Below are 10,728 nucleotides of genomic sequence, written 5' to 3'. Positions count from 1 at the left end.
AGATTATTATAAAATTAAATATTGATACTAAATAAACTAAAAAATATTTTAATTGTAATATCGCATCAAATATATATATTTTTATTACTTATAATTTCTTTTTTTTTTTAAATAGTTCTTCCCAAAAAAAAAAAAAACTACGGAGTAATTTCACTTGAGGGTTGGGCCTATTTTTTTAAAAAGGAGTGCATATGTAAAAGAGAAGGGGAAAGGGCAAAAACTCATAAATGGTTCGCTAGTGACCACTCTTGTGTAAATCCGTGATGGACTGTGACAGACCGACCAAAAACCCTAAATCCTCGCTTACAATTCGACAGACAAATACACACATATAGTATAGTATTTACTCTGTTTTGATTGTATTAGTAAATAAAATAGCATTATATACATACTCCTTTGTTCTCTCTATCCCTAACCCTAAAAACCCTTTTTCGCATTTCAAACCCCACCAAAGGAAAAATACCAGAACAGAGCAAGACCCCTGAACTTCCCGCGCTCCGTCTCTCTCTACACTACTTTCTCTCTCTATGTTTCTGTGGGCAATGGTCACAGACATAAAGACAAGACAAGTGGGACCGTGAAATGCTTGGAAGCGATGCAGAAGCTGTTGCGTCGAAGCCCTTCAACCCCCATTCTCTGTACTTCGGGTAACTCTCCAACTCCGTCTCTCTCTCTAGGGTTTTATCACAAGAATAAGAACCACAACTTTCTCTCTCTAGGGTTCAAGAACAAGAGATTCCTCTCTCCTTACTTACCCTCGCAACCCACGATGACTGCCGCCACCACTTTCCATCTCCGGCCGGCTACCGGCGCCGCTCTCGCCAGAAAAACCACCGCCGTATCTCATTTTTCTACCAGTAATAGTTGCCGTATCTGTCGGTGCTCTATCGACAACACTGTCCCTCCTAGAGCCTGGGCCGTGCTGAAGGAGAGTCGGACAGGGATTCGGTCGACGTGGACAATTACGGCTGCGGATAAGGGTTTGTCTGCGCCGGCGGCTGCGGTGGCGGAGGATTCGGAGAATTTGGAGGGCGGTGTTGAAAATGATGGAAAGAACGAAAATGGGTTGTCGACGGGTTCGGAGGAGAAGCCGATGAGGGTAAATAGGAGGCAAAGGGGCTCTTCTTGTGGTGGTGGTGCGGCGGCGGCGGCTGCTTTACCGGGGAATCCTGATTTGTTGACGATTCCGGGTGTGGGGCCGAGGAATTTGAGGAAGCTGGTGGAGAAGGGTATCTCTGGTGTGGCAGAGCTCAAACAACTCTATAAGGATAAGGTATTCATCCTCTCATTCTCTTTTGGTACTGATGCATTTTGCTAATTTTGGCTTGAAATAGACTTTAGATGAGTTTTGGTTTTGTTATTGAGGCGAATATATGTCAAAGTACTATGCTGTTTTAATTATTTCTTACCTAGTATTGGAAAATGAGGAAAGCTGAAATGTAGTTAAGTTTGCTAAACTCTTTGTGTTTACCACAACAGGTATATGATATATTTACGAGCAATTTTCAGCCTAGATCCAACTTTTTGTGTAGTTATGGTTGGCAGTTGACCCTTTTTTTTTTGGTTTCCCAAAATTTAATTGTTTTTCACTTCGTTAATTTTTTTTTTTAATCAAGCTTTTCTAGGGTTAATCCTACCAAATTTTTTTTTTTGATAAGTAGGGTTAATCCTACCAATTTTTTTTTTTGATAAGTAGGGTTAATCCTACCAACTTATACTGTAATCTAATCCAAGTTCAGCCAACTAGTGGTTGCTAGTCATGAATTCTGGAGCCATGGATTCGAGTACTTTACTTGAAGACCAATTGCAGACTCTATTGTGTTGAGAACTGAAAGAAACTTGTGATTATTTCATTCCAGTGATAATGTTTTTTTGGCTTTGCTGTAGTTTTTTGGGAAGTCCAGTCAGACTATGGTCGAGTATTTACAGGGCTCAGTTGGAATAATTCATAAAAACCATGCTGAGAGTATAACCACTTTCATCAAAGAGAGGGTTGATGATGAGTTAAAGGAGGATGTTTCCAACTCTGACGTGAGACAAACCCAAAAGAAACGCCTAACTTTTTGTGTTGAAGGAAATATCAGTGTTGGAAAGACAACTTTCCTGCAGAGAATCGCTAATGAAACGATTGAGTTGCAAGATCTTGTTGAAATTGTTCCTGAACCTATTGCCAAGTGGCAGGATGTTGGACCAGATCATTTCAATATATTAGATGCTTTTTATGCTGAGCCACAAAGGTATGCCTATACCTTCCAAAACTATGTGTTCGTTACTAGACTTATGCAGGAGAAAGAGTCAGCTGGTGGAATCAAGCCCCTCAGATTGATGGAGAGGAGTGTTTTCAGTGATAGGATGGTATGCATCCCGCTATTTGTTAGTTTCTTTAATTTAATTATGAATTTCATCTTTAATCATAAAGCATGGAAATTAACCTTTTGATGCAAAATTTAATTGAAAGTAGTTTCATATAGATTTTGGATTTGGTAAATGTGTTCCAATTTTGACCATGACTGGAACTGATTGACTTGAAATGTGGTAGTTGTCTCCTCTTCCCCTGTTGTTGATCCCATTTGAGAGGACAATGCTTGTAATGATAATATTGAGACTGATTCACTTTATCTTTTTCTTTCTTGAAAAGGTCTTTGTGCGAGCCGTTCATGAAGCAAAATGGATGAATGAGATGGAAATAAGCATTTACGACTCATGGTTTGATCCAGTAGTGTCGTCTTTACCTGGACTTATTCCTGATGGATTTATATATCTTAGAGCAAGTCCTGATACTTGCCATAGGCGGATGATGCTACGAAAGAGAGCTGAGGAAGGCGGAGTGAGCCTAGATTATTTGCGTGACTTACATGAGAAGCATGAGAGCTGGCTTTTCCCATTCGAAAGTGGAAACCATGGAGTATTGTCTGTCAATAAGCTACCATTTGATATGGACTGCCCTTTACACCCCGATATAAGGGACCGCGTGTTTTATTTGGATGGCGATCATATGCATGCAAGCATCCAAAGGGTATTGATCGTTATATTTTCTTCTTGGATTATGGTCTGACATAAAACTTTTACTTAGCTCTGTTTGGTGTTGAACAGGTTCCTGCTTTGGTTCTTGACTGTGAACCCAACATTGACTTTAGCAAAGATATTGAAGCAAAGCGGCAGTAAGTTAAATGTCCCTTCTTAATTCCTAGTAAATTAAGTTTATAAATTTTAAATTCTCTTGATTAATTTGGTTGGTCTATTTTTTATGTTCATATTAATCCTTGTTCTGTTTTGGTAAAGTATTGGCTTGGTAATCTGCAGTCCTAAAGTATTATGTCTTTACAATATCCTTTATGAAATATAAGCATTACATGGATTACATGGATGTTGTACATGCAGTTATTATCCGTCATTGTGTTTGCTAATTGGTCTACAACAGGTTATAACAAGCCTACCGGTAAAATTATTTCATTTCATTCTTTAAATGTAATGTGGGTGTTGATTGGGTTGTATCTCTGGCATTTTGTTTTCCAGTGATGTGTGTTCTGCATCTCATTTTGAACAGTGACTTATGAACTTCACCAATCTTTTCTTTGTGCATATACTAAATCATGTATATGTGTAGAGTAACTATATTCTTTTTCTTTGAAAAAACACTTCAATATTTTAGCTTTATCATCAGTAACCAGTTTTTTTATAGCATATTGTTGTCATGGAAGACCCTCATGATGGATTGATTTTACCTTCTAATTTTTAAACAAAATACTGATATAATTTTAGGAAGACCTGTGTGTGTGTGTGTGTTTGTTTTCTTTGGTTGGGGTGGATTTAGCAGGCCCAATAGCCCTCATTTAGAGTAGAAGTTCAGTATACAATTCTTGCTGTTATATGAATATCTTTTAATCACATCTTTTATTCATAGACTTCTGAGAAACAATTTTTATTGGTGATGATTCTTGTACAAGTCTATCCAAATTAAGATGAGGGCATCGTGGTTTACCTTTGTGAAATTGTAGAGGTAAGAGGAAAAAAAAAAAAAAAACATATATACCAAATTCAGTGGAAATGGAAAAAAAAAAAAAAAAAAAAACCTTATTTGTGCGAATTTTTCAATGGAAATGGAAAAGAAATTCCAAAACTACATTTTCAGTAAATAATATTTTCAGCAAATCGAAAAATAAAAATCCCAAAGTATATTTTCAATAAACATCTATCATCCATTTTCACAAATGGAAAAGAAATTCCAAAAGAATATTTTCTGGAAATTTTTTTTTTCTTCCTTGGGGTTTAATTCCAAATACATATAATTGTTTATTATAGTAATGAGTTTTTCAAATTTGATAATATATTACTATGTTTGGGGTTTAATTCAGAATCATATCATTCAATCACTGTAAAATCAACCGGGTTAATTGTTATTTCTTTAAATATGTAATAAGTAATTGTAACTTCAATGTTTTGATGTTTATTATATTTTCTTCTGCATATTGAACAAGTTTATCATTGAGTCCTACTCAATTGTTAGAGGTTGATAATATACTAGTATTTATAGTTTTCTTGTTTTTAATATCTATTGAATTTAGGTCATAACTTGGTTTGGGTTGACTTCTTTATCAACTTAATAGGTTCTGCATTGTTAGCATACTAAATAGTTAGCTTAGTCATTTTTCTTTATTTTCCTCGTGGAAAATATCACCTGGATAAAATACTTCGATGTTTTTTCCCTATCTTTTCATTCATAAAGTTGGTCAAGCGTTAGAATGTATCCACGAGTCAATCGACTAGAGATAAGGGTGGAAGCTTTTTATTTATTGGAAATTTTTGAGAAGGGAGATCCTAGTGGACATTGCCATACTGGATTGAAGGGAAATAGTTATCCAAGAATGGCAACTTATTTTTCTTGAGATAAATGTTGCCATCGAACTACGGCAGGATGGGTTAGGTGGCAAATGTTTGTCTTTTTGACTGATTTTATGAATACTGATAAAAAAAATAAAAGGGATAAATTTATAGGACCCCCGTGAGGCCAGTTATGCTCAATGTCATAATGCTAGCAACTAGTAAAAAATAATATAAATGAGTTTAGAAGTTAAAATTTTGAGATTGGATGTGTAGCAATACAAGGCAAAATAAAGCAAGAAATGATGTATTCATGAGAAGCTAATCATGCTATCAAGGGCAAGATTGATTTATGTGAGGCAAGGTATTGGATGAATCAGTAACGATCAGTTAATTCAAGATGAAAATGCAACATAGGCGAGAAGGCGGCCAGTCAAAATGCTATTGTTGCCCTTATCTTTGATGGGAGATTGGCTCTAATAGAGCTGCACTGAAAAGGGATCCTTGTTTCTGATTACTAGTCTAGAGGTAGTACTTCGTTGAGTTGTCATGGCGAAATATATTCAATGTGGGTTTAATATTATCTCCCATCTATTTATCCCCCAAGCTGCCTAGTGGAGAAGATGTTGAATTGTCAAAAGTTCGAACGTGTTTTAGGTTTTTAGATGATGTGGACCACCAACTTGGACATTTAAGTCACAAAGTTCTGTCACTTTTTTTTAATTTTTCTTTCTAATTTCTTTTATCTTATAACGTTACTGACTGGGTCGAACATTCTTTTTCTTTGTGCGGTAAAATGTTTTCTTTACGTTATTGACTTACTTTTTGCCATTTCCGCAATGTGAAGGTATGCTCGCCAAGTTGCAGAGTTCTTTGAATTCGTGAAGAAAAAGAAGGAAGTTCCTTCTTCAAAAGACACTGAAGAAGCAGCAAGAAGTCCTCAACCACAGTTATTGCTGCCTCATGAAGCTGGGTTGTGGGTACCTAAAGGGAAGCATTTCCCCGATTCTCCTTTAGATTTCAGACGAACCATGTCATACGTGTCCGGCTAGCGTCATGTCAGGAGATACGCTCTTACGCTGGAAACCCTTGGCAATGTGTTTAGCTTCTCTGCATGTAAAAAATGTTTTAGCCCTTCCCTTTGACTTTCGGAATTGTAGAGCAGGTTGTATTGTTAATGGGATACTGGTAGTGTGCTGTTAGTGGGCCGAACAGTTGTTTTATTTGAAGGTGAAAAAGGCTTTGGTTTATTGCTGTTTATGTGATCAGAATTTGGGGATTATTGTCTCATTGTGAATGGAGTTGATAGAATATGGGGCTGCCTCTAGTACCACTATTTACTTGAAATTATTATATAGTTCTGACCAATCATAACCCGTCACACAAGCAAAAATTTAAATGAGACTGGCACATTTATTTCTGTTTTTATTTTTATTTTTTATTGAGTGTTTGTCTATAATCATGGAATGCATTTTAAATTATATAGATCTATTTTTTGGTCTCCAGAAGATTCTAGTGTTTTTGCTAAATGTTACCCAGAAGAAGAAATGCAGGGTTTTGAAGTCATCGAAATGATTCAAGGGTTGTATGTATAACCAGAATCTGCTACAATGTGGTGCACCGGAAGCTCATATGCTTAATGACTTGGCAGAAGATCAAAGGCCAAGGATCAGATATACTATTCTTTAATGGGTGAGGTTTTTTAAATATAGTTTTAAATTTTTTTAACAACAAAATTTATTAATGATAGTGTACTCTAAGTCTCTAATGGCAATTAATCTTATTCATGGCTCAAAGAAACAAAATAGAAGTGACATAAAATAAGGTATTATTTAATTTCAAGATGATGTGCTTAATAGAGGGGTGAAAGTGGGAGGTGAAAGTCTCGCGTGATGCATAGTTATGTTTTTTTTTCTTTTCTATACTATTATCAAAGGACACACATACATATAAATAGACATCCAACCGATTAAAGTAGTGTATAATTACAATTTGTACTCATGTCGCCTTTTGTTTCGGCGTTCATTACTCATTGTATCACTACACCAATTAGACTTGATTCCTTCATGGATGTCATTTTGGTGTCACCATTACTAATACAAGTTACACGCTTACAATTTACATATCCATTTGCACAAATTTAATATACTTGTGGGCCCCACTAACAATTTTCAAAATTTCAAACTTTTTCCCCCCTTCTTTCTAACTATATACATGTGTATATATATATATATATATATTCCTGCAAAGGTGTATAAAAGACAAGTGAAGTGTTATCCACACCCAACAAACAATGTGATTATCAGAGAGAAGTGTGCTAAGAAGAATGAATGTGCAAACTCCAACTTTGATTCTCTAAATCTAAGCTTTTTGAAAATTTGGCATGTGTGTTGTAGTAATAGTTTTATACAAATATACATAATTTAATTTCTTTTGTACATAGCACCAATAATAGTTTAGTACACTAAAGTTTTACATCGACAATAACCTAGAACCTTGTAAGTTCAACATTCGACCACCAAGACTTGTGGCTCATTTGTCCATTTGTATTTTCACTCCTTTAAATATAAAAAGTAGGGGGTTCTAGTGTTTACCGAATGTGGAGCTTAATTGCCAAAACAAAACAAAAAATAAAAATAAAAAATGTCCAACACGTGATTCATTAAATACTATTTAGATTATGTCATTATGTGCACAAAGAAGAAGACGACTTTATCTGGATTTTTCTTTTCTATGGGGAAGAATATAAGATAACTTCATTAATTAGCATGTGTACATTGGTTCTATTTGCCTCCTCAAGTACTTGGCCTGCCCTCGTTTTTAATGAGGAATTTTGACATGGTCGTGGGGTACATGGTTCTGATCAATTAGGATGGAGTCAAGATTCACCGATTCAGGGTCGAGGGCACAAAGTAATACTTCATAAATGATACACTTATATGTAAAATAAAATAAAAAAATAAAAAAAAAAATCATTTTTAAGACTGTTTTTGAAAGAAAATAAATTTTAGGGGGCACAAAGTAAAATTTTGCAAATATTATACCTATACATATAATAAATTTGATGGGCTAGCTTGGGCTGGGGACGCGTACCCCCTCGGGGGCCCAAGCTCGCTCCGTTCTTACGATCAATCACATGCAGCCATGTACTTAATTGTATCAGTTTTTTCACATATTTTATATCTTATGTAACTTCGTGTGATTGGTTGAGACTATTTAATTCTAAATCATATAATAAATTTTTCTTTTTAATAACTTTAATGAGTTTGATGAACGCAATTTAAGGACCCCCTTAAGTAGATACAATATGTTGCATGACTCTTAATTTGGAGGAAAGAGGAGTTGGATGTCCAAACACTATTTCACTCTCCGTCTTTTGTCACTCACTTCTCTGTTCCATTTCTTCTATTTTTGCTCATCCCTCATTTAAGTACTTAGTGGAGAGAAAATAAAGGAATATGATAAAAATGGGCTAATGAAACAAGAGATGGAACATGAAGAAGAGAATTAAAGAAGACGAGCCAATAGTTTTGGAAGACAATGGAAGTTCCTGGCCCAATAGTTAGACCGGATGCTGGGTCTAAGTATCATCATAACTCTCTCTATTGCCATAGTTGCAAGTATTCCCATTTACTTCCAACCCAACAACTTGGTCCGGCTCACCGGCTCAAAAAGTATCTGTGCTTCTTAGTTGTTGACCTTCAACCCTAAGCATGGAAAATTATTATTCCCTCGGTTCAAAAAAAAAGAAAGGTTTCGACTTGAAAATATAATTTTTTTGGCTGATGTCATATGGTTAGTGGGAGACTCTATAATTATGACAAATTATCATAGTAGTAGAAAATGAATTTCAAAGTATTCATGTTTTTATAACTTCAAAGTAGAGAGGGTAAATTAGAAATATTTTAAAAATAGAATACATTAGATTTTGAATTAGAATAATTATTTTGGGATAACTTAAAGATGGACAATTTCTTGCCGGACGGGGGAGTACATGGTAGGTGTAACAAGGGTCATTTGTCCCACATCGGATTAGGATGGAAAAATGATTGGTTATAAATGGGTGGATATGCAGTACTACCTAACAACTTGAGTTTTTGGGTAAATGGGCAAGCGCTCACCCGTTACAGTTGATATCAGAGTCAGACTCAGTCTTTGATTCGATGCCACGCCAAGCGCCCGGCTCTAAAGGCATCCGGGTAAGCCACCACGAGTAGGTAGGGTGGCCTAAACTGCAATGAGAGTGTTGCAAGTTTGGGTGAGAGAGAATGTAACAAGGGTCATTTGTCCCATATCGAATCCGGATGAAAAAAATGATTGGGGATAAATGAATGGATTTTGGGTAAGTGCACACCCGTTACAATAGAAAAAAGCCAAAAACTGACCGGTCCTTTACAAGGGTCGCGACACCAAGTCAAGCTTGAAGAGTTGTGAATTTAAGAGGTGGCCATGTTTTACATTTATAGAAAGCCACTACTACCTTTCTCTTTATAAAATATAGATAGGGCGAGTAGGGATCGTCCCAAGGGATTTGATGGTGTATCGAATTGTGAAACTATGGTAATTAGGGTTAGTAGGTCGAGTGATCACACAATTGATTGGTTGGTTGATTAAGCTAAATTGAATTCAACTAAATAAAATAATATGAAGTAAACAAGAGAGAGAGAGGTCTTGGGGTGTAGAGATCACCACCAAGCAATACTTTTCTATACTACTAACAAGTGATCAATTGAGGGTAATGGATGTGTTGCAATATGATAAGGGTGTGTGTGCATTAGGTTGATTCAATTGGCAAGGATGACAAATCAAACAAGTATTGTCTAAACATCATGTGAAGAGCACAATATATCTAAACAATAGAGCATATATTGTCTAGACAACATGGGGATAGCACAATAGATCAAAACAAGTCATTAATCCTTCATTAAGCTTACAATCCACATACAACACAATATTAGAGAAATATGCCATTTGGACTCACAAGCATGGAACATCAAACATCAAGAGTAGATTGTCCTCCCATCTAACATTACACTACCACTACACTAAATCTACACTACTAGCATGAAAATAAAGCTATCTAGACTATGGGAGAGGCACAAACCATCAAGAATAGGCATAAACCATCAAATGAACCAAAATAGCATTCATTAAGCATATTATCTTGATAATCTCTAGATTTATAGCATCAATACACATAGACATGCATCAAAAACACTAAATCTAGGGATAGGCACATGAATATATTACTCTAGCATACATAGACATATGGATATAATAGAATAGTCAATTGGAAGCATTAAACCATATAAACCATGAAATAATCAAGATTTATATATACATGAATATCAAGATGTATCATACAATACTAATCCCTCAATAATACACAAGATTAGAGTATAGAAAGCATGCTTGGGGCTAACTCTAGCCCCAAGAGGATGTCTAGCCACTCATGGTAGTGATGATCCAACCCTCAAGGGCTAACTCCATGGCTGCTCCTTGTTGGTGAAGATCTCCTCTAATGGTGCTCTAGCTTCCCTCCTTCCTCATCTCCAAGAATAGCCTCCTAAGATCAATTTTCAATGTGTGACAAGAGACTCTCCCAAAAAGTGTATCATATTCCTTATATAGGTAGGTCAAATACACCCCATGATGAGCTATGGTCGTGCAAGGCATATTCTCCAATCATTGGATGAAGGACGGAATAAATGAGCTGGACTTTAACTTTTTCTCGCTGGAGGAAGTTCGATCGATCGAACCTTAACTTGGATCGATCGAAAATGGGTTCGATCGATCGAACTGCATCTTGGATCGATCGAAGTGGTCTGACTCCTCCGGATAATGACAAGGCTGGGATATTTTCAAGATATTTATGGGGAAAAAGACAAAAGTGGTTGGTAGGCGTAC

The 10,728-nt window shown here is 36.0% G+C and overlaps 1 protein-coding gene across 2 annotated transcripts; it reads left to right on the top strand.

Moving 5' to 3' along the window:
• The first annotated feature begins 237 nt into the window (after window positions 1-237).
• On the top strand, window positions 238-6,071 carry LOC132274636 (uncharacterized). 2 transcript variants are annotated; one of them, XM_059775960.1, is made up of 6 exons: window positions 239-647; window positions 720-1,273; window positions 1,888-2,355; window positions 2,639-3,016; window positions 3,094-3,161; window positions 5,669-6,071. In XM_059775960.1, the coding sequence occupies exons 1-6, from the start codon at window positions 596-598 to the stop codon at window positions 5,871-5,873; spliced, it is 1,725 nt and encodes a 574-aa protein (XP_059631943.1). In that variant the 5' UTR covers window positions 239-595; the 3' UTR covers window positions 5,874-6,071. The 2 variants fall into 2 exon arrangements, with proteins under 2 accessions (XP_059631942.1, XP_059631943.1); XM_059775959.1 differs by having other exon boundaries at window positions 238-1,273.
• Window positions 6,072-10,728: the final 4,657 nt, after the last annotated feature.

The sequence above is a fragment of the Cornus florida genome, unplaced genomic scaffold, assembly GCF_030987335.1.
Source record: "Cornus florida cultivar Cherokee Brave unplaced genomic scaffold, ASM3098733v1 CherokeeBrave_3.0.0_Hap2_Chr09, whole genome shotgun sequence".
In the NCBI taxonomy this organism is placed as follows: Eukaryota; Viridiplantae; Streptophyta; class Magnoliopsida; order Cornales; family Cornaceae; genus Cornus; species Cornus florida.
The sequence above is the reverse complement of the archived record's forward strand: the minus strand, read 5'-3'. Positions and strand labels throughout refer to the sequence as shown.

What these genes read in the sequence shown, in the direction of transcription:
- LOC132274636 (XM_059775959.1), top strand. Translation starts at nt 596, where the DNA reads ATGCAGAAGCTGTTGCGTCGAAGCCCTTCAACCCCCATTCTCTGTACT. An exon ending in GTGTTTTCAGTGATAGGATG is followed by an intron (nt 2,356 to 2,638) that starts GTATGCATCCCG and finishes TTTCTTGAAAAG; the next exon opens with GTCTTTGTGCGAGCCGTTCA. An exon ending in TGCATGCAAGCATCCAAAGG is followed by an intron (nt 3,017 to 3,093) that starts GTATTGATCGTT and finishes GGTGTTGAACAG; the next exon opens with GTTCCTGCTTTGGTTCTTGA.